Below are 24,274 nucleotides of genomic sequence, written 5' to 3'. Positions count from 1 at the left end.
GAAGATTAACCTTGGAAAGGCAAACTCTGAGATCTAAAAAGAGTAATAAATGAAATAGAGGTTTTAGTATAAGAGTGAAAAGTTGAGAGTTTTCATGCCTGTTACAACCTTGGGTTTTCCCCCATATAAAATGAGGGGAAATCGTTTGTGGAGATAGAAGAGGACAAAGATGAAATTTGGTCTTGAAGGACTGGCAACACTTCTCGTGGGAATGTGTCTAGCAAAAATGTAAGGATTAAAAAGCAACAAAACTTAAGGGTTCATTCAACAAACTCCTACTTAATGTCTGCTGTATGTTCACCAGTCCTTTGTATATTGGGAATACATCGTGAACAAAACAGGTGTCAATCTCTGCTCTCATGGAACATGAGCCTAAGCCCTACCTTCTCCTTGGAACAATTAATGCCTAGACATCTGGTGAATAAGTAAGATTGGACATCCAGGACTCTCTTTGAATGTAGGACCCAAGAAAACTGTAGGAAAGAACTCATTCCAAGGGAAAAAGGAACAGGGCCCCCAATATTTTCTCAGCTAGTCATCAAAGACATGGTCATCCAAAGGTCAGGATGATGCACATACATCAACCAGAGTGAAGTCCAACAATCAGGTTTGTTTCCTGGCCCCACCCTGACTGCCTCCTTTGACTGACTTATACTGCAAACCCAGAGGATCTGCAGCTCACCCACCCTTTGGCACATTAACTTCTTGCTGCCGCATTTGAAACAGACTGAGAAATCCTTAGAAGCTTTGAGAGAGGCAAGATTCCTATAGGGACGTAGCAAGTGGGCACTTTCTTGACTTTGTCTGTTTTCCAGGGCCTGGAAACAAGAGTGCCGCGTAAAACAAAAATGGGATTTATGCAAATACGCTTCTATTTTCCTGGCGATTAATACTCAGATTTAAATCATATGAATAACTGTAAGTAAAATTTAGCTTCACACTTAAAAACCATGTTAATTTCAGGGATAGAAAGGGTGATCAGACTCTCTTGCTAGTTTATATTTTTCCTTTGTAGATGATAAGCAATCATTATAATTTAAGACCTGACATTTTCAAGCATATATCTAAATTTCAAAACTATGTTTGCAAATACAGTTTTTACAATACAAATATTACATTTCATTGACCGTCTATTTGAGAAGTGTCTTCTCACCAATGCACTGAGGAAGTTGGGTCCATAATCCTCTTATACATGTAATTGATTTCTGTCCAATCATTGTGAATCCTTCTCTGCAATTGAACTCCACTGAATCTCCATGGTGATAGGGAGGGTTAGAAGTCTGAACAGCGTAGCCGTAATTAAGTTCTGGTATATCTCCACATGTAGTCTCCACCTCTGTGAAAAGTTCAGAAAAATATGTTTACTTATAAAATATAATTTATGTGTTTCTATAAATATAAAAGGTTGGTTTATTTTAAATATGAATATATTTTATACATTACCAATACAAACAGGCAAGTCTGTCCACTGTCCATCAACACACTGAATTTTATTAAAACCCTTCATCAGAAATCTAGGATTGCACACATATTCCACCAAATCGTTGTGTTCATAGTTTTCTTTCTGTGTTTCTTTAACTTTCCCATTAAGGAGTTGAGGAGGTGGAGAACACTGTCTTGGTTGCTCTACAGGAGAAATAATGTGTAAATAATGATCAAATTACCTATTTCACAACTTAAAAAACAATAAAATGGGGAGTTTTTTCTTTAATTAATTTATATTACTTATAATGTACTTTATTATAGCCTTCTTAAGCAATGAAAAACAAATAGTGCTTAAACAAGAAACATGTTTCCCAGTTCCTTTTTCAAAATTATTATTTTAGAAAGAGAGATAGAAGATAAGAAGGGAGAGGAGAAAGAGAGAGAGTGAGAATCTTAAGCAGGCTCTATATGTTCAGCATGGAACCCGACATGGGGCTCGATCCCATGACCCAGGGATCATGACCTGAGCTGAAATCAGGATTCAGATGCTCAACCAACTGAGCCACCCAGGCACCGCAACCCGGTACTGTTAATTACACTGAACTAGTATATTGGAAGTATATTGAAACCCAGAAAACATGTTTAATAATCTAGATATTCTAAAGATGTATGCAAACCAATTAATAAATATGGTCATGTAAATGTTAACAATATTCATATGCCATGGAAAAATTTTATCAAAACTGTTTGAAAAAAATGTCATCATTTGAGGCTAGCATTTTATCAACATATTTTAACTTTGGTTAAGGCATACATGTGATTGAATGGACTCAATTAACTATACATTGCTTGAATATTGTTTAGACACTCGATGAAGGTTGAGGGAAGGCCCATGCCATACCAAGTGTCCACTATTAACAGTGGAATTGTAGTCAAAAGGAAAAGTAACAAACACTGAGGCATAATATACGTATCTATGGCTATTACCACTACATATTTCAAGAAACAAGTGGAGATTGAGTTCTTAAATAAGAAAATCTGAGATATCTACTACGCAACACATGTCCTGGCTTAATGAATTAGATTACAGACACACACACTTGAAGCCAACAGAAAATTAAGCGTGAGAGAAACAAAAACATAAAAATGTTGGTTTCAAAAATCCTATTTCTTGTTGTAGCATTTAGAAGATAAACATTCACCTTTACATGTTGGAAGATTAGGGGACCATCCAAAGTCGTAACACTGAACTGAATCTGGTCCAACTCTTTTAAGTCTTTGTGTGCAGAAAAATTTCAACACATCTCCGACTTTATATTTGTCTTCTTTAGGCTGAATATTTAAGTTATCTTCGATTTCAGGAATCTTGCATTCTATTTCTATAAAAATGTTCAAATAATTTGGTGTGAATATAAAATTAATCATTGGCAAAGTAAATTTTATATGTGTCTTATAAAAATGAGGTGCTGGGTACTGCTTATACAGAGGAACCACAGAAAATTTTACATATTAGGTTTTCTATGCCCTCTAAATTCATAGGGGACCCTGAGAAATATTAAGGCATTGAAGAGCAACATATGTACCCTGAAAATGTATTTGGAAGATCAACTTGCTTATACTGGATCTGATTTTATAACTGACATTTATAAAATAAATGCTATATTATTTTGTACTCCCAAAACAGAAACATATTCTTCACATTAAAAAAAAAAAACCCTGATGCTACATTTTTAGAATTGCACTCAAATAAGATTAGTATTTTGTTTAATGTAAATATAATGGGACAACCAGAACACTAGGAGACATTTCTAACAGTTTCTAAGAAACTATTAAAATAGCTTAATTTATATTGATTATATTATATTAGTACAGAAATCAAACTGAAAAATGAAACAAAATAAGGAACCATGTTCAAAGCCAAATAGGCATATTCTAGGCATCCTGAGTATTTATATCATACCCAATTATCTATTCTTATTAAACCTTTATACTATCTATTAATAAATTATTGATTATTCTGATTCAAATTAAGAATGTGTAAAATTATCCCTTCAAGTTTGTCAAGTTTGTGACATTCATGACATTCCCAAATAAAAATAAGATAAATTCCTAAAATAAAGAGCTTCTCTCAGGGTCTGCAGAAATTAACACTCAAGGCAGAAGGTGTAAAAGCAGAAACTCAGGAGCAAAATAGCTGAGGAAATTCTAAGACTACCATTTTGGTTTTCATATAGCATACACTCAAAGAACCCAGTTTTAAATAATATGATAGCCTGCATTTAGAATAACAAACAAAATTATTCTTTGTTTATAAACCTATCATGTATATGGCCCATAGGAAACACTGTGTTAAAGAGAGATAATAGTCCTTGGGCTTTCAAACACCCTCTTCTCCCAGGTTACAGTAAATCAGAAGAAGACATCTTGATTTTAATCATGACTTCTTAAAACTTAATTAATTAATTAATTATTTTTAGATGATTATTTGTTTTTGAGAGAGAGAGAGAGACAGAGTGTGAGTGGGAGGGGTGGAGAGAGAGAGTGAGACACAGAATCCGAAGCAGGCTTCAGGCTCTGAACTGTCAGCATAGAGCCCCACATGGGGCTTAAACCCGAGAACTGTGAGATCATGACCTGAGCCAAAGTCTGAGGTTCAACCCACTGAGCGACCCAGATGCCCCCAAAATGACTTTAAATAATGCAAATTTGTTCAAATTGGGATATCTTAAACACGTCTTGTTAATTTTGTTAATCCTGAAAAAAAATACCTGGAAAAATGGTACTTACCATAACATATTGGTTTATGAGACCAACCATCGTTCCCACACACTATTGAACCTGCGCGCCCATCTTGGCTTTTGTATCCATCGTGGCATTCATAGTCCAACTTGTCATTGAGTTTAAACCACGTGACATTGCTTTTGGCTTTGGCATTCTCAAATACTGGCATGTCACAAGATTCTAATGCATAACAGAATTGAAGATTTCAATTCTAATATTATTTAATGGACGATGTAATTAAGTGCCATTCCAAGGAGGTAAAAAAACACCTTTATCAATTAGCTTGTGCTAGTAAATTCAGTATCATATTAAATTAATCTAAGAATACCAGTGATAAATCATTGTCTTGAAAGTTACTCGAAATGAAAAAATATGTTTCTACACAGCATTTTTCTTATCACTTAAACACTCTGAAAAAATTTTTCTACGAACACTTTTCTCAATCAGTTATACTTATGTGTTTATGCAATGCTTGTAATCAAATAGGTCATTACAGGTGCATCCTATTTTAACTAGCAGAGAGGAATAGGATTTTGTGAACTAAGATGCCACATTCACTAGCAAGGTGACAAATATTCCAGACAAAACTGGATCAGTTGAATACGACTGGTTTTCAAAAATGCAAGTAAATTTTTAAACATTCTATAAAACTCTACTTTAAAACATCACAATTTCTAAAGCTCACATGCTGATTTTCTTCCTCAAATATTTTCCTAATGGCTGTTTATTTTTCTAAACTTACCAAGATTGAATGGAGAGATAACTATTTTTATTATTAGTTATAAGAAAGTAAATTGTTAAAAGTTTTAATTTTTGCTAACAGTGTGTTCATAAAGATTAGGTAATTCATCTCAAATTCTATGCTGTGTTACGGAGCCAGCTACCTTAAAGCTTTAAAAAACAAAGCAAAACTATACTAGTGAAGAGAGACAGTGTGTTTCTCTTCCATAGTAAGTATTACAATGGATAACTAACTAACATTCAGTATAAAATGACTTTATATGGGAGCCACTTTTATGATTTTTTTTGTGGCTAGTGCCCATAGTAAGCATGGAAATTGAAAAAAAAAAAAAAGGAAATGAAAACAGTACAAAAGGATATTCAAATATCCACTTCCTTTAAAGTGAATATGTAAATATCGGTTCAAAACTATCACTGTGTAGCTTTGGAGGATAAGATAAACTGAGGAAACTGTTCATAGAAATCTTCATAAACATCCAGGGACAGGGAAATCTTTCAACACAGCTGTAGTTGGCACCATCTAGCAGTATTTCTTCTCCACTAACTAGATGTTTACGAAGATTTTCTAAAGGAGAGGATTTTTAAAGTGGTCTACCCTGGAATGTCAACCATGAACTCCATACTTTAATTAAAATTCTGCACTATGGACCCACATCTTCACTTACAAACATAACTTTCATGTCTAGAAACAAAGATTCTGTCATCAAAGTCCGATCACCTAAAAGCAGGAATAGGCACAAATATATTTTGCCAGCCAAAAATAAGTGAGTTTCCAGGAGAATACACATAAGGCTCCCTAACTCGTTTCCAAATCACAGGATGTTTTAAAGTGGAAAATAACGTAAACTGAAAGATGTCCTGCTACTACGCTGTATAAGTGATTACTCTTAAAGGCAAAAACTTACATCGTTTTTCATTTATCTTTTCAAAGGGGAATCGTGTCAGCCCCTCCCCTCAGAAAAGAAGTAATTTAGAGTAAACTTTTGTTCAATAGCCATCAGCATAATGAATAGGAACATAATAAATTACTCACTAATACATGTGGGTTGAGGTGACCATCCACTTTCCAGACATGTAACCGATCCTGAAGTTTTACCATCTGGTGTTACATATCCTGGTTTACATTGATACTGTGTTTCTTTATTTAAGGAATATGTAGGTTCATATTCAGAAAAAAATCCATTTTCAATTGTTATCTCTGATTTTGAACATGTTTCTGAAAGGCAGAATGTATAAGGAAAAGATATGCATATAAATAAACATTTTTATAAAGATTCACTGTAACAACACAAAAATAAGGAGTCATTTACAAATGAAAACCTGAAAAAATCTCAATCATCCAAATTCCTGGGACAGAAAAAGTAAGCGACAAAGATACTAAATCAAAATAGTTCATTAATTTTTTCTCTTTGGAATGAAGTGACATTTAGAATACCCAGAATCCGGGGTGCCTGGGTGGTGCAGTCAGTTAAGCGACTTCAGCCAGGTCACGATCTCACAGTCCAGGAGTTCGGGCCCCGCTTCAGGATCTGGGCTGATGGCTCAGAGCCTGGAGCGTGTTTCCCATTTTGTGTCTCCCTCTGTCTCTGCCCCTCCCCCGTTCATGCTCTGTCTCTCTCTGTCCGGAAAATAAATAAACGTTCAAAAAAAAAAAAAAAAAAAAAAAGAAAACTGTTACCATTTTCCTGATGAATGGACTCATTATTATTATATAATGATCTTCATCTCTAGAGACAGTTTTAGATTAAGTCAGTTTTTTTTTTTTCTCATAGAAGTTTAATCACTCCATCATTCTTTGGTTGCCATTTGCATGAAATATCTTCTTCCATTCCTTCACTTTAGCCTATTGTGTCTTTAAATCTAAAGTGATTTCTTGGTTATTTTATTTTAAATCATTCAGGTACTCTATTCCTTTTAATAGGTAAATTTAAATTTAAGGAATTACTGGTAGGTGAACACTTACTATTAACATGTGGCTAATTGTCTTCTGTTTTGCATCTGTTTTTTTCAATTTGCTCCTCTTTTGATGACTTCCTTTGTTATTTGATTATAGTTTGCAGTTATTTACTTTGATTCTTAGTATGCAGTACATTAGATCTCCGGAATTATTTATCTTATAACTGAAGGCTTACACGCTTGGACCAGCATCCACACCCACCACCGGTACAGAACTTCCATTCCACATTCTGCTTCTAGGAATTTGATGTTTTCTTTTTTCTTTTTTGATTTCATATAGAAGTTTTATCATGAAGTATTTGCTATCTCTGGATTATTACACTTAACGTATTGTCCTCTAGGTTCAACCATGTTGTGAATATCAAGATTTTCTTCTTTCTCATGGGTAAATAATATTCTACTGTGTGTGTGTGTGTGTGTGTGTGTGTGTGTGTGTGTGTATCTCATATCTTCCTTATCCATTCATTTATCAGTGGATCCTAAGCAGGGTCCATTCCCAGTGTGGAGCTCCACATGGGACTCGATCTCAAGACTGAGATCATGACCTGAGCTGAATCAAGAGTCTGATGCTTAACCAATTGAGCCACCCAGGAGCCATGTTCCTCAGTCTTGAATGTCCTCCTCCCTGGCATCCTTATTTCCATGACTCCCATCCAAACTTCAAAGCCTACCCAAGATGCCATCGTGACCCTGACAGATTTGGCTCTCTTCATTCCACCTCTTACAAACAAACTCCCCAACCTGATCCCACTCCAAACTCTCATTCCAACTTGGATTTCTTGCCTCCTCTAAATGATCCTGTAGTCTCTCTTTTGCTTGCCTCCATCACAATGCTTTATACAGTAAAATACAGTATGTTGACGAAATACAATAATCATTCCTTTTGTTTTCCGCACTAAATGGCCTTTTGGTAAATGCTAGTCCTAATGCCTGGCACTTAGCAGGCACTTAAAAAGTGACCACTGGATGGGCAAATAAATGAATGAAAGAATGAATGGATGAATATGAAGCTCTTTTGGAACCTTTCCATTATATCCGCAGATTGCAGGCAACCCATGGGAACAGCACAGTGGACGGCAACCAGTGTAAAAGGTAAGACATGAGAACACCTGTGCAGTGATCTCAACGCTCTATTGCATGAACCCAAGAAACCCTGCTATCTGTAACTCCATTGTACCTCTTGTCTACATGTCTTAATTTTGAATTTATGCCATAATTTTGAAGTCAGGAATCATTTTAATTTTGTTCAAAAAGGCTTTTGGGAGCCTTTGAAGGAACAATTGTATAATCACTTTCCTATCTATTACATTTTTGGTCAACATGGTTTGAGAAACTTGGTTCTTTCAGTTAAAATGTCCAAACACATAAAAGTGCTCTGTCAAATACTTTTACCCCTTTCCTTTTGTTCTTTTTTTCTAAAATATAGCACTTTTTACCTCAATTACATCATCTCTTGTTTATGCACCATATTCTGAAACTAGTTAAAGTTGTTAAGATATGGGTAAAGTGCACATCAGGTAAGTGAGCACAGGATAGACTGGTTGGGAAAATCTTACATCCTGCGCAGGTAGGGGATGGTGTGTGGGGTGAGGGGCGAGGCATAACTGGTATGAAGGAAAAGTGCAAAGGTTGTAGAACAATGAGGGATTGAGCAAAGAAAAGTGGATCAATGTAGACTTTGGCAGAAGCCCTAGCAATCAAAGGCCAAAGATGAAGAACCTACTAATTTATTTATCATTGGGGGACTTACTTTCAGCTAAGAACAATTCCATCAATACTTAATAATTCAGTTCTAGTTTAACATTATGTGCAGGCAGAAGAGTACCATATGGATTCTCTACATATGTCTACATTAAAAACAAGGCTTGCTGTGGCACACCTCTCCCTCTTGTGACACTACTGGGGCATCTGCTCTGACCCTTCTCATGGCGCTCACTGTCACGCTTCACCCATCAGATCTCCCCTCCCCAGGGCCACCTCACCTTCCAGAGTTCCTTAGTCCCCTTCTTCACCCTCATCATCCGTTTCTACCTTTCCTCACTGAAATTGTAATAGAGAACTTTTCAGCTTATAATGATTCACAGTAAACTGCAGTAAATACTATTGGATTTTACTATTCTAAAGTATTTATTCACAGTGTTTGTTACTCCACATAAATTTCAGGTTTGTTGAATCTAGTAATATCAATACAGTTCTTTTTTTCTTTTTTAAAAAAACATTTTCTTTTTTCTTTTTTTAAATAGAATTTATTTTTTTAATGTTCATTTATTTATTTTGAGAGAGTGCAAACAGTAGAGGGGGAGAGGGGGAGAGGGGGAGGGGGGTAGAGGGAGAGGGAGAGGGGGAGAGAGAGAGAGAGAGAGAGAGAGAGAGAGAGAGAGAGAGAGAGAGAAATCCCAAGCAGGCTCCCAGGTGTCAGGGCAGAGCCTGCTGTGGGGCTCAATGCCACAAACTGTGAGATCATGAGCTGAGCTACAATCAAGAGTCGGATGCCGAACCTACGGAGCCACCCAGGTGCCCCTACTACATTTCAAAGAAGAGAGGATACTGAAGGCAGTTGGGCCACTGCACAACTTTAAATCACACCATATAGGTAAACATCACACAACTATTTCTAAAAACTGGAGTTTTCTTGACAGCAGATGGCGAATTCCTATTTATCACATTGGCATTGAAACACAGAATTCGGGATTAAACGCCACTACCTCAAGTTTTCTGGATTACATAACTGTGTATAACATTCATACACATCTTTATAAAATAGTACTTTTAATTAATTTATAAGTAATTCTTACGATTGATAATGTCAATTATTTTTTCCATTTGAGGGTTAACTCTAAAATTGGAAACCATCTTGTACTTGAAACAATATACAAAAAATTGTTTTACTTTGTTTTCTGATAGAAGAGAATCTCTCTAGCTTTGATCTATATTTTACTCCTGAAAGATTATTTTTGGCCCTTGAAACCTCCAGAATTAGGTAACACCCACATCTCATGAAAACTTATTTTAATTTCTCTTTCTGATAGTTCATTATTAGTGTTCAGAAATACAGCAGATTTTTCTATATTGATTTTGTATCCTACAACTTTACTGAATTCATTTATTAATTCTAACAGGTTTTGTTGATGTTGTTGTTGTTGTTGTTGTTGTTGTTGTTGTTGTGGAGTCTTTAGTGTTTTCCCTACAGAATACATCATATGCACACAGAGCTAATTTTACTTGTTTATTTTTTATTTTTATGTTTTACATTTATTTATTTTTGAGAGACAGAGAGAGACAGAACACAAGTCGGGGAGGGGCAGAGAGAGAATGAGACACAGAATCTGAAGCAGGCTCCAGGCTCTGAGCTGTCAGCACAGCACCCAATGTGGGGCTCGAACCCATGAACCATGAAATCGTGACCTGAGCATAAGTCGGATGCTTAACCGACTGAGCCACCCAGGTGCCTCTTTACTTCTTTATTTCTTATTTGGATACATTTTATTTCCCTTTTTCAACACTGATGAGAGTGGGTATCTTTGAAAATTTCCTGATCCTTGAGGAAACCTTTTAGCTTTTCATCAAATGTGGTGTTAGTTATGGGCTTCTTATTTATGGTCTTCATTATGTTGATGTACATTTCTTCAATACCTAATTGTTGTCAGTTTTTGTCATAAATGGATGTTGAATTGTGTCAAATGCTTTTTGTGCATCTATCTGGATGATTATATGATTTTTACCTTTCATTTTGTTAATGTGCTATATCATATTACTGATTTAAATCTGTTGAATCACCCTTGAGTCCCATAGATAAACCCAAGTTCATCATGGTGTGTGAATCTTTTAATGTGCTATTGAATTCAGTTTGTTTACATTTTGTTGAACATTTCAATATTTATGTTTATCAGTGATGTTGGGTATAATTTTTTTTGTAGCATCCTTGTCTGGTTTTGATAGTAAAGTTAATATCTTGTCAACTACTTTTGGAAGTGCTCTCCCTCAAAATTTTGGAGTTTTTAAATAAAAATTGGTATTAAATCTTCTTTTAATTACCAGTGAATACTTCTGTTCCCAGACTTTTCTTTGAGGAGATATATTAAATTAATTATTCAGTGTTGTTACTTGTTATTGGTTTGTTCAGATTTTCCATTTCTTAATGATTTTGTCTTGTCAGTTTTATATTTCCAGGAACTTATCCATTCTCTGTTATCCAATTTGTCAGTGTGTAATCATTTATGGTGGTCTCTTATGGACATTTGCATTTCTGTGGCATCAGTTGAATATCTTCAAGTTCATTTCTGTTTTATTTATACGATCTCTCTTTTTAATTAGTTAATCAGCTTAGGTTTGTCAATTTTGTCTACATTTTGAAAAAGGTAGGTATCTATTTTGTTGACTTTTTGGTCTTTATTTCATATATTTCTGCTCTGATTTCTGTTATTTCCTTCTTTCTGCTAATTTTAGGCTTAGTTTTTTCTTCAAGTTTTTTAATGAAAAAATTTCATTTTATTTGTTAGAGAGACAGACGTTACAAGTCGGGGTAGGGAGGGGTAGGAGAGAGAGAATCTGAAACAGTCTCTACCCTCAAGTGCGGAGCACTATGTGGGGGTACAAGCCCATGATCCTGGATCGTCGCCTGAGCAGAAATCAAGAGTTGGTCACTCAAGCAACTCAGCTACCCAGGTACCCCCTTCTTTTACTAGCTTTTTGATGTATACAGTTTGACTGTATATTTGAGATCATTTCTTTTTTTACTGTAGGCATGTATTACTAGAAACACCTCCCACAGAAGTGCCTTTGTATGTGAAGCATGTTTTTCTTTCTTGTTGCTTTCAAAATTCTTTGTACTCTAATTTTTTTCTAGATTGACTGTATGCATATATGTATTTAAGTTTTAATTTTAATACCGGTTGGCTGACATACAGTGCTATATTAGTTTCAGGTATACAGTATAGTGATTCAACAATTCCATACATCACCTAGTGCTCGTAATGACAAGGATACTCTTTCATCTCCATCACCTATTTCACCCATCCCCTCTGCCAGCTTTCTCCCCTCTGGTAACTATCATATTGTTCTCTACACTTAAGACACTTAAGAGCCTTTTTTTTTTTTTTTTTTTTTTTTTGGTCTCTCTCTCTCTCTCTGTCTCTCAAATTTCCTCCCTTTGCTCATTTGTTTTGTTTCTTAAATCCCACATATGACTGAAATCATATGTATTTGTCTTTCTCTGACAGACTTATTTTGCCTAGCATTATACTGTCTAGTCCATCCAAGTTGTTGCAAATGGCAAGATTTCATTCTTTTTTATGGCTGAATAACAGACCATTTATCTTTATCTATTCATCAATTGGTAGACACTTAGGCTGCTTCCATATCTTGGTTATTGCAAATAATGCTGCAATAAAGATAGGGGTGTGTGTATCCCTTTGAATTACTGCTTTTGTATTCTTTGGGTAAATACCCAGGAGTGTGATTGCTGGATATTACAGCAATTCTATTTTTAACCTTTTGAGGAACCTCCATACTATTTTCCAGAGATGCTGCACCAGTTTGGATTCTTGCCAACAGTGCAAGAGGGTACCCCTCTCTCCACATCCTCACCAACACCTGTGAGGTGACATCTTATTGTTTTTTTGGTTTGCATTTCTCTGATGATAAGTGCTAATGAGTATCATTCATGTGTCTATTGCCCATCTGTATGTCTTCTTTGGAGCAATATCCGTTCATGTCTTCTACCCATTTTTCATTGGATTATCTGGTTTTGGGGTGTTGAGTTTTATAAGTTCTTTATATATTATGGATACTACCCTTTACCAGACATGTCATTTGTAAATATCATCTCCCATTCCATAGGTTGCCTTTTAGTTCTGTTGATTGCTTCCTTTGTTGTGCAGAAGCTTTGTAGTGTAATGTAGTCCCAATCGTTTCTTCTTTTTTGCTTTTGTTTCCCTTGCCACAGGTGATCTATCTAGAAAGCTGTGGCTGATGTTAGAGAACTTACTGCCTCTACTCTCTTCCAGGAATTTTTATAATTTCAGGTCTCACATATAGGTCTTTAATCCAGTTTGAATTTATTTTTGTGTATGGTGTAAGAAAGTGGTTCAGTTTCATTCTTTTGTATGTTGCTGTGGAGTTTCCCCAACATCGTTTGTTGAACAGATTGTCTTTTTCCCACTGGATATTCAATCCAGCTTTGTTAAAAATTAATTGAGTGTATAATTGTAGGCTTATTTCTGGGTTTTCCATTCAGGTCCATTGATCTATGTGTCTATTTCTGCCCCAGTACCATATGCTCTTGATCACTATCTTTGTAATATTAATTTGAAGTCCAGAATTATGATGCCTCCAGCTTTGCTTTTCTTTTTCAAGATTGATTTGGCTAACCAGGGCCTTTTGTGGTTCCATACAAATTTTAGGCTTGTTTGTTCTAGGTCTATAAAAAATGTCGTTGGTATTTTGGTAGGGATTGCATTGATTGTGCAGATTGCTTTGGGTTGTGTAGAAATTTTAACGATATTTGTTCTTCCAGCCCATGAACATGGGATGCCTTTCCATTTTCTTTGTGTTGTCTTCAACTTCTCTTATCAGTGTTCTATAGTTTTCAGAGTAAAGATCTGTCACCTCTTTGGTTAGGTTTATTCCTAGGTAGTTTATTATTTTTAGTGCAATTGTAAATGGGACTGTTTTCTTAATTTGTCTTTCTGCTACTTTATTATTGTTATATAGAAATGCAACAGATTTCTGTGCATTATTTTGTATCCTATAGCTTTTCTGAATTCACTTCAGTTCTAGCACGTTTTGGTGGAGTCTTTTGGGTTTTCTGTATAGAATATTATGTCATCTGCAAATAGTGAAAGGTTTACTTCTTCCTTACCGAGTTGAATGCCTTTTATTTCTTTTTGTTCTAGTTGCTGTGGCTAGGACTTTCAGTACTTTATTGAGTAAAAGTGGAAGAGTAGACCTCCTCGTCTTATGTCTTGTCTTGTTCCTGACCTGGGGAAGAAAGCTCATAATTTTCCCCCATTAAAGATGATGTTTGCTGTGGGTTTTTCATGTATAGCCTTTATTATGTTAAGATATGTCCCCTCTAACCCTACTTTGTTGAGATCTTTTATCACGAATAGATGTTATACTTTGTCAAATGGTTTTTTTGGCATATGTTAAAATGATCATACGGTTTTCATCTTTTCTTTTATTGATGTGATTTGATTGATGTGATGTATCACACATTGATTGGTTTGTGAATATTGAACCATGCTTGCAACTCAGGAAGAAATCACCGGGTATAAGTCGTGAACAGACATGACTTGATTGTGGGGAATAATTTTTTAAAATTTATTGTTGGATTCGGATTGCTAGTATTTGTTATGCATTTTTGCATCTATATTCATCAGAAATATTGACATATACTATAGTTCTCTTACTTTGTGGTGGCTGTATCTGGCTTGGTATCAGGGTAGTGCTGCTTCATAGAATGAATTTGGGAGTTTTTCCTTCTTTTCCTTTTTTTTTTTTTTTGGAGTAGTTTGAGAATAGGCATTAACTCTTATTTATTTATTTATTTATTTATTTATTTATTTATTTATTGCTGGTAATTGATCTGTTCAATTTTCTTTCTTTCTTCCTTTTTTTTTTTTTAATATAAACATGGCAAGGTTTATTTGGGGAACTCCCAAATTCTTTTTTTTTTTAATATGAACTTTATTGACAAATTGGTTTCCATACAACACCCAGTGCTCATCCCAACAGGTGCCTTCCTCAATACCCATTACCTCCCCACCCTCCCTTCCCTCACACCCACCATCAACCCTCAGTTTGTTCTCAGTTTTTAAGAGTCTCTTACGTTTTGGCTCCTTCCCTCTCTAACCTTTTTTTTTTTTCCTTCCCCTCCCCCATGGTCTTCTGTTAAGTTTCTCAGGATCCACATAAGAGTGAAAACATATGGTATCTGTCTTTCTCTGTATGACTTATTTCACTTAGCATAACATTCTCCAGTTCCATCCACGTTGCTACAAAAGGCCATATTTCATTCTTTCTCATTGCCATGTAGTATTCCATTGTGTGTATAAACCACAATTTCTTTGTCCATTCATCAGTTGATGGACATTTAGGCTCTTTCCATAATTTGGCTATTGTTGAAAGTGCTGCTATAAACATTGGGGTACAAGTGCCCCTCTGCATCAGCACTCCTGTATCCCTTGGGTAAATTCCTAGCAGTGCTATTGCTGGGTCATGGGGTAGATCTATTTTTAATTTTTTGAGGAACCTCCACACTGTTTTCCAGAGCGGCTGCACCAGTTTGCATTCCCACCAACAGTGCAAGAGGGTTCCCATTTCTCCACATCCTTGCCAACATCTATAGTCTCCTGACTTGTTCATTTTAGCCACTCTGACTGGCGTGAGGTGGTATCTGAGTGTGGTTCTGATTTGTATTTTCCTGATGAGGAGCGACACTGAGCATCTTTCATGTGCCTGTTGCCCGTCAGGATGTCTTCTTTAGGGAAGTGTCTATTCATGTCTTCTGCCCATTTCTTCACTGGATTATTTGTTTTTCGGGTGTGGAGTTTGGTGAGTTCTTTATAGATTTTGGATACTAGCCCTTTGTCCGATATGCCATTTGCAAATATCTTTTCCCATTCCGTTGGTTGCCTTTTAGTTTTGTTGATTATTTCCTTTGCAGTGCAGAAGCTTTTTTACCTTCATGAGGTCCCAATAGTTCATTTTTGCTTTTAATTCCCTTGCCTTTGGAGTTGTGTCAAGTAAGAAACTGCTGCAGCTGAGGTCAGAGAGGTCTTTTCTTGCTTTCTCCTCTAGGGTTTTGATGGTTTCCTGTCTCACATTCAGGTCCTTTATCCATTTTGAATTTATTTCTGTGAATGGTGTAAGAAAGTGGTCTAGTTTCATCCTTCAGCATGTTGCTGTCCAGTTCTCCCAGCACCGTTTGTTAAAGAGATTGCCTTTTTTCCATTGGATATTCTTTCCTGCTTTGTTAAAGATTAGTTGGCCATACGTTCGTGGGTCTAGTTCTGGGGTTTCTATTCTCTTCCATTGGTCTATGTGTCTGTTTTCGTGCCAATACCATGCTGTCTTGATGATTACAGCTTTGTAGTAGAGGCTAAAGTCTGGGATTGTGATGCCTCTCGCTTTGGTCTTCTTCTTCAATATTACTTTGGCTATTTGGGGTCTTTTGTGGTTCCATACACATTTTAGGATTGCTTGTTCTAGCTTCGAGAAGAATGTTGGTGCAATTTTGATTGAGATTGCATTGAATGTGTAGATAGCTTTGGGTAGTATTGACATTTTGACAATATTTATTCTTCCAATCCATGAGCATGGAATGTTTTTCCATTTCTTTATATCCTCTTCAATTTCCTTCATAAGCTTTCTATAGTTTTCAACATACAGATCTTTTACATCTTTGGTTGGGTTTATTCCTAGGTATTTTATGCTTCTTGGTGCAATTGTGAATGGGATCAGTTTCTTTATTTGTCTTTCTATTGGTTCATTATTAGTGTATAAGAATGCAACTGATTTCTGTACATTGATTTTGTATCCTGCGACTTTGCTGAATTCATGTATCAGTTTTTGTTCCTGTTCAGTATTTGTTCCTGTTTCAGTTTTGGTAGGTTTATGTTTCTAGGAGTATCCATTTATTTCAGATTGTCCAGTTTGTTGGCATATAGTTTTTCACAATATTCTCTTATAGTTGTTTGTATTTCTGTGGTGTTGGTTGTTATTTCTCCTCTCTTATTTGTGATTTTATTTATCTGGGTCCTTTCTCTTTTCTACTTGATAAGTCTGGCTAGCAGTTTGTCATTTTATTAATTGTTTCAAAGAATCTGCTCCTGTTTTCTTCGATCTGCTCTGTCGTTTTTCTGGTTTCTATATCATTTATTTCGGCTCTAATCTTTATTATTTCCCTCCTTCTGCTTTTTGGTGTTTTGTTTGTTGTTGATTTCTAGCTTAAGTGCCAGGTTAGGTTGTTTATTTGATTTGTTTTCTTGCTTCTTGAGGTAGACCTGTATTACGATAATTTCCCTCTTAGAACAGTTTTGCTGCATCCCACAGGTTTTGAACGGCTATGTTTTCATTTTCACTTGTTTCTATGTATTTTTTTTCCTTTTATTTCCTGGTTGACCCATTCATTGTTTATTAGCGTGTATTTTCACTTCCGTATATTTGTGTCCTTTTCAGATTTGTGTGTGTGTGTGTGTGTGTGTGTGTGTGTGTGGTTGACTTATAGTTTCATAGCACTGTGTTCTGAAAAGATTCATGGTGTGACTTTCATCTTTTTGAATTTGTTGAGGCATAATATTTATACAGCCAACTTGTGACTCCACAACATAAAAGTTGTATCTTCTTGTTGGGGGGGTCCCCTTTATTATTATGTAGTGTCCTTCTATGTCTCTTATTACATTCTTTGTTTTAAAGTCTACTTTCTTCAATATAAGTATTGCTACTCCAACTTCTTTTCACATCCATTTGCACAATAAATATTCTACATCCCCTCACTGTCAATCTCCAGTCAATCTGTAGTTGTCTTTTGGTCCAAAATGATTCTTCTGTAGGCAGTATAGAGATGGGTCTTGTTTTTTTCATTCCGTCACCCTATGTCTTTTGATTAGAGCATTTAAACCACATACATTCAAAATAATTTTTGATATGCATTTATTTTCATTGTATTACTTGTTTTGTGGTTGTTTCTGAAGATATTCTCTGATCATTTCTTCTCTTTCTCTCTTTCATGGTTTGATGGGGTTTTTCTTAGTGATATTTTGCATTTCTCTCTCTTTATTCTTTGCATATTCATTACTGATTTTTGATTTGTGGTCACCATTAGGTTTGTATATAACATTTTTTGTATATAGCAGTCTATATTAAGTTGGTGGTCATAAGTTTGAACCCAAACATTACTCCTCTCTTCTCCAGATATATGGTGTCATATGTTATATGTTACATCCTTTTATTTTGTGAGTTCCCTGACTGAAATTTGTTTCCAGAAATATTCATCTTGAGTGCTTTTGTGTTTCCTACCTTCATACTGTCACTTTTGGTCTCTCCTCTCCACTCAAAGAGTCCTCCTTAATATTTCTTGCAGGTCTGGTTTAGTGGTCATGAACTTCACTGGTTTTGTGTGTCTTGGAAACTCTCCTATTATGAATAATAGCCTTGCTAGATGGAATATTCATGGCTGGATAGAGTATGTTTCCCATTCAGTACTTTGAATATATCATTCCACTCCCATCTGGCTTGGAAAGTTTGTGCTGAAAAATGCTCTCATGGCCTTATGGGTTTTCCCTTGCTTGTGACTGCCTTTTTTTTTTTTTTTTGTCTTGCTATTATAATTTTTTCTATATCCCTATGTTTTGCCAATTTAGTTACAATATGTTTTGGTGTGGTTTGCATTTGTTGATTTTATTGGGGGTTCTCTGCCTTCTGTATCTGCATATCTGTTTCCTCCTTCCACATTAGGGAACTTTTCTGCTATTAATTCTTCAAATAAACTTTCTGCCATGTTTTTTCTTTCTTCTTCTTCTGGGACTACTCTAATATGAATGTTGTTATGTTTGATGGAGTCACTGACTCCCCTGAATGTATTCTTATTTTGCACCATTCTTTTCTCTCTTTGTTTGGCTTGATTACTTTCCATTACACGGTCTTCTAGGTCATTAATTTGTTCCTCTTCTTATTCCAGCCTGCTGTTCATTCCATCAAGTGTGCTTCTAATTTTGTTTGGTGAATCCTTTATCTCTGCTATGTTTTTCCTTATCTCTTTATTAAAAGTCTCACTCATGTCTTCCACTTTTTTTCTCAAGTCCAGTGAGTATCTTCATAATTTTTACTTTAAATTTCTATTAGGCATGTTACCTATATCTGTTTCACTTAGATCTCTGGCATTGGCCTTGTACAGATCTTTCATCTTTCACAGATCATTCTTCTGTTTTGACATTTTGTCTAAGTTTCTGTGCCTGCCTCTCTGTATTAGGAAAGTCAGCTACTTCTCCTGTTCTTGAGGCTAATGGCCTTATGAAAAAGAGGTTCTGTCGTGCCCTGAGGTGTCACGATCCCTGTTCCCCAGGGCCTGGCACTTCAGGGAGTGTCTCCAATGTGTGGTGTGTTCACACTGCTCTTGTGTCCTGATCGCTTTGTCCTTCATTCCCCTCATCTGCAGAGGCTCTCTTTGCCTGTGTGGGCAGTGTTTGGTCTCTGGGCTGAATGTGGTGAGTTTTAACTTGGTGTGCTCTGGTCTGCTTGTGAGATGAGACTTCTCACCACTGCTGCTGGAAACATGGCACCCCAAACACCCAGGTTGGGAGATGAGGTGTGGGCAGGGATTTGGTCTGGGCTTTTGGGGTTGGGGGCCACCTGTGCTGGGACTGAGGCCAAGTGTGACTGGGAAGGGTGATTCCACTGGAGCATGGGGAGGCAGGGCTTGGTAGAAGCAAGTTAGAGAGCAAGTGTGGGTCCTGTGCTGGTTCCCAAAGGTGACCATGTCTATATGCTGAAGGGCAGGGGAGGGAAATGGTACCTACCAGTTCCTTTGTTCCCAGAGGGGTCTCTGTGAAGGCTGCCTTTCTGCAATATTCTCCAAGGTGAGCAAATAACCTCCCCACTGTGTTCTCCAAGTGCTCTTCAGATTGCTGTTTCCATGCTGTATACCCACAGGCTCTTTGCTTGCCTTTTCTCCAAGAGCAGCCTCAATGCTGTTTGAACTCTCCCAGGGCCAAGTACACTGTCCTTATAATACCCTAGGCTTTAAGCCCCACTGCTTGCAAAGCTCACAAAATTTGGCCCCTCTCCCTTTCCAAACCAATTGCTGTGGAGATTTGTTTTCTCGTGTGTGCTCACCTGTGTTTCAGTCTGTCTCTCACCATTCCCTCTGACCACTACTCCTTTCCCACCTCAGTGTTCACAATCTGTTTCTTCTCAGTTTGGGAAAGAAAACTGAATCTCTACACATCTTACTTCATTGACGTGGCTTGTTCTCTACCTTTAGTTGCAGAATTTGTTCTGCTGGTCTTTAGGTTAATTTCTAGGGTATTTAGGATGATTTGATAGTTATCTAGGTGTATTCATGGGATGAGGTAAGCCTAGGATCCTCCTACACCGCCACATCTACCTCCTTCCTCTTGTGTCACCCTATATTAGAGGTTTCTTCCTTGTACTTCTATTACTGTTTTCTTGACTAATGCCTATCAGTAAACATTTATTTTGCTATACATGTATCAAGAAATTTGTATATCCACTCATACACACTTGGAAAAAATAAAACTAAGTAGTTCCATAGGGGAGATAAGAAAGTTGTTATAAATATTTTGTTACAGTCAATATAGATGAGGGTTAGAAAACCATAATACACTGGGATCTCAGATCATTTACTTACTGAGAGGAATGCATTCAGGAGGAGGGAACCAGCCATCCTCTGTACAGGTCATTACAGTCTGCTCATTTTGAAGACTGTGGCCAGAATTGCAGTTAACGTTTACATTTTCACCTTGTAAATATTTAACTCCTTGTTTTGGATACTCTCCATTTTTCAAATGATTGAAGATACATTGTCCTAAAAATAATGAAAATAAGAAACAAAAATTTTTTAAAACCCATAAGTTCAGTGAAAATAGCCAATTAAAATTATTTCTACAAAATTTAAACTCTAATGCATAAGTATCCAAAATTAAAGCTACTACCAAATGCTGGGAAAAAAATCACTGTTAAATATTATTTATCTTCACGTTTATAATTAAGTCCTTGTAAATGATATAGTTATTTTCAGAAAGCCTCTCTCTTTATCTTTAGTGTGATTTTTATGAAGAACTCTTCATAAAAGGAAAAACTTATATTGGTATTTTTGCTCATAACATTCATCCTTTGGCCTTATGTTAGTCATACTAAGCTTAATTGTATTCACTTATGTGTTTTCCCCCTCTACTATTTGAAATATTTATACACATACAATTATAAAGGTTGACTTACTGCGGCATGGTACTGCTGGTGACCATCCTTCTTGTGTGCAATGAATATGTTCCCAGGGCTTTTGTGAAACAGTCACAAAATTTTGATCACAGGAATACCAATATTTTTCTCCTACACGTACTGGAAAGTTTTGTCTATAGTTACTTTCATGGTGTAGACTACCATGTTTTATTTCTGGAAAATCACAACGATTCCCTTGCAATAAAAACAAAACAAACAAACACAGTATAAATGATGTTTTACCTTAAGAAAAAAATCAGATGGGAAATGAATTGTTTCACTGGTGAATCATATCCTCTTTTTAGTCTAATTTCACTCATTGCATCAGGTTTTCTAGGACAAGAGAAGTTATAAAATTCAGATGACTGGGATATGCTAATGAAGTTAAAATTATATCTTGTGGGTCATATGATATAGAAACTTGTATGAAGACTCTTCATAAATAAAACTCTATAGATCTATTTGGGTATGTATATGATCTACCGACTATGTATATCCTAGCCCTGGTATGTAAATGAGCAACTTGATTGAGAGATGAAAGTATTGATTTTATTTCTAAGATCATCTATCTTCTTTATTTTCTTTTCTGCTCTCATCAGAAATCAGAGCCCTACCTTTTCTTCTCAGACCAACTCAGTGTAGGGAAATAGTTTGATTTTTTTTAGATAAACTTCATTAATTTACTTTTCTATTTATTCAAATAGTGTAAGAAATACAGAGAAACACATTTTCCATTCATCACATTACACAGAAAACTAACCTTCTAATTAATGCCTGAAAATAATCATCAAGGAAAGTTTTCATTTAATCAGACAAATGAACTAGGACTATTTCTTAATATTCAAATAGTTAACATTACAGTAAACATTTGATTGTTATTTCTAATATTAATTGGAGAATGCGGTGTTTTAAAGTATGTCACATGTGTCTCAGAATATATATAACATATATACATGAGGTGACTTAAAATGTCATTCATAGTATGTCATAGCATATAAGGTCTATATGGCACACATATATAACATATATATCATATATAATGTGGCATATGTTGTAACATGTACACATCATATATATGAGGTGTTTATAACATGTCATATGTCATAATATATATATTTTTGAATACAAGTGAACATTTGATGCAACCATAGTTCAATACTTTTTAAACACCAAAATGTCGTATTGTTATTGAGGTATAATATAATTGCATTTTATTGAGTTTCTTATATATGGAATATTTTTGACACATGTTTAAGTGTTAAGCTGTTTATAACACATTTATATATAATATTTCCCAGAAAAAATTTCCGTTTTCATTTGATGATTTAGAGATAATCTAGTACTTTTAATACCATACCAGTATTAGTTTTTTCCCCATAAAATGATTCTATTACAAGGACCGTTGTGCAACACACGAAAAAAAGTTCCAAACACACACACACACACACACACACACCCCAAGTATTCATTATCATCTTCATCTTCCTTTTTTTTTTTCAAGGTTTATTTACTTATTTTGAGAGAGAGAGAGAGACAGAGACAGAGCATGAGCAGGGGAGGGGCAGAGAGAGAGGGAGTCTGAAGCAGGCTCCAGGCTCCGAGCTGTCAGCACAGATAGCCCCACAGATGTGGGGCTCAAACCCAGAAACCGTGACCTGAGCCGAAGTCAGACGCTTATCCGACTGAGCCACCGAGGTGCCCCTCATCTTCATCCTTCTAAAGTCCACTGATAACATTTTCTTTCTTGTTTGATTAAAGATTCCAGTAGTTTCAGCAGACTTATGTAGATTATACACCTTGAATACGTGAATATACTGATGTTTTTCTTTAGTAAAGATTTGTATATGATACCTTCTCTAGATATAGGTTCTTGGCCTCCAGTTTATAGCTCTCATTGATAAATTTTTTTCCACCACATTTTTGAAGCTTCCAATATTGAGATCAAGTGTTCATTCAGTCTTATTCCATTTCAGTAACCTTCTAGGTATTTTTCTCCACTACTCTTTGACAATTTAGATTAACTTCTCTTTATCCTTGTATGATCAATTTCATCATGATACATCCCAGATGAGTGTCATTTAACAATCATTCTACCTTGCGCAAACTTCAGTGTTTGGATTTGCAAGAGTAGAGTCTTAAAGAACTCAAATACATTGGTGTAAAATTGTAAAGGAGAGATTTGAACCTTGGTGGTCTGATTTTAGAACAAATCTGGTTATCCACCTATTATGGGTTTTCAAAGGATATCAGTTAGGAGTTAAGATGGTGGAGAAGTAGGGGGACCAAGACTTCACTTGTCCTTCAAACACAGCTGTTTTGGGGTCAGAACACTTGGAACACCCAGGAAGTCTATCTGCAGAGTGACAGAAAAATCTGCACACGTGGAAGGAGACAGCTTGGTGTGACAGACATGTGTGTATGTGAATTGGGAGAGATAAAACAGCATGGGTACAGAGGGGAGGGATCCCCTTCTGTGGACAGACAAAAGGGAGAGAAATAGAAGCTGTGGATTGTGGCATTGTGTTAGGACAAGAGAAAGACCTTTTCCAGACCACAAACTGGGGAACAAGAAATACGGAAAATGTCAGTCTCTGCTTTGCAAATAGCCTTAGGAGCTGAAGATAAGAGTTTTCAAAAGTGTGTGGCATTCTCTGGACCAGAGCCACTGCTGTGTGCACACGCCTGGGGGTGGGGGTGGGGGGAGAGGAGTCAGCCCCAGGGCGGGTAGAGATATCAGGGGTGCACTGGGAAAGAACAGTCCCCTCCTTTGAGTACTGTGGGAAAAATGTATATTGTTCCCCCAAGGACTAAAGACCCGGCAGGCACCAGCCATATCTGCAGGGTGGAGTGGCGCTATCCCAGAATTGGGTCCATGTGGTACATGATCCTTGAAGACATGGGATTTTGAATCTCAGCCTAGCACCTAGGAGGCACAGGAGAACTGTGGAGCAGAGCAAACTACCTGCCTGTGCTACTCTGTGAGGGGTGCCTGAACAGCGAGGTTTTGGTTTTGTTTTTTGTTTGTTTTTTTAATTTTTTTTAACCTTGATTGATTTTTGAGACAGAGAGAGAGAGCATGAACGGGGGAGGTTCAGAGAGAGATGGAGACACAGAATCCGAAACAGGCTCCAGGCTCGAGCTGTCAGCACAGAGCCCAACGTGGGGCTCGAACTCACGGACCGCAGGATCATGACCTGAGCCGAAGTCGGACGCTCAACCGACTGGGCCACCCAGGCGCCCCTGAACAGCAAGGTTTGAAAAACACAGTCCAGGGAGGAGAGACTGGGGTATCGCCATTTTTCTCCCCATTGCCAACGTGGTGGGTCTACAAGGAACAGGACAGTGGCTCCTAATGGAGGCAGGGCCTGGTGACAGGAAACCCTACCCTGCTGTGCCTGGCAACTGCTTATCT

At 36.6% G+C, this 24,274-nt stretch overlaps 1 protein-coding gene across 1 annotated transcript in view; it reads right to left on the bottom strand.

The window, feature by feature from the left end:
- Window positions 1-24,274, bottom strand: part of CFH (complement factor H) — a 112,380-nt gene that overhangs the window by 12,653 nt on the left and 75,453 nt on the right. Inside the window, exons 8-14 of the mRNA XM_047076577.1 lie at window positions 20,863-21,057; window positions 20,273-20,449; window positions 5,981-6,163; window positions 4,213-4,386; window positions 2,628-2,804; window positions 1,444-1,626; window positions 1,154-1,336 (exon numbers count right to left, since the gene is read on the bottom strand). Coding sequence (XP_046932533.1) covers window positions 1,154-1,336; window positions 1,444-1,626; window positions 2,628-2,804; window positions 4,213-4,386; window positions 5,981-6,163; window positions 20,273-20,449; window positions 20,863-21,057 — 1,272 coding nt within the window. The remainder of the gene's footprint in view (window positions 1-1,153; window positions 1,337-1,443; window positions 1,627-2,627; window positions 2,805-4,212; window positions 4,387-5,980; window positions 6,164-20,272; window positions 20,450-20,862; window positions 21,058-24,274) is intronic.

The sequence above is a fragment of the Lynx rufus genome, unplaced genomic scaffold, assembly GCF_022079265.1.
Source record: "Lynx rufus isolate CCGP_SWC_20201006 ecotype Redwood Valley unplaced genomic scaffold, mLynRuf1.p SCAF_15, whole genome shotgun sequence".
In the NCBI taxonomy this organism is placed as follows: domain Eukaryota; kingdom Metazoa; phylum Chordata; class Mammalia; order Carnivora; family Felidae; genus Lynx; species Lynx rufus.
Note: the sequence above shows the minus strand (reverse complement) of the source record. Positions and strands in the feature narration are given on the sequence as shown.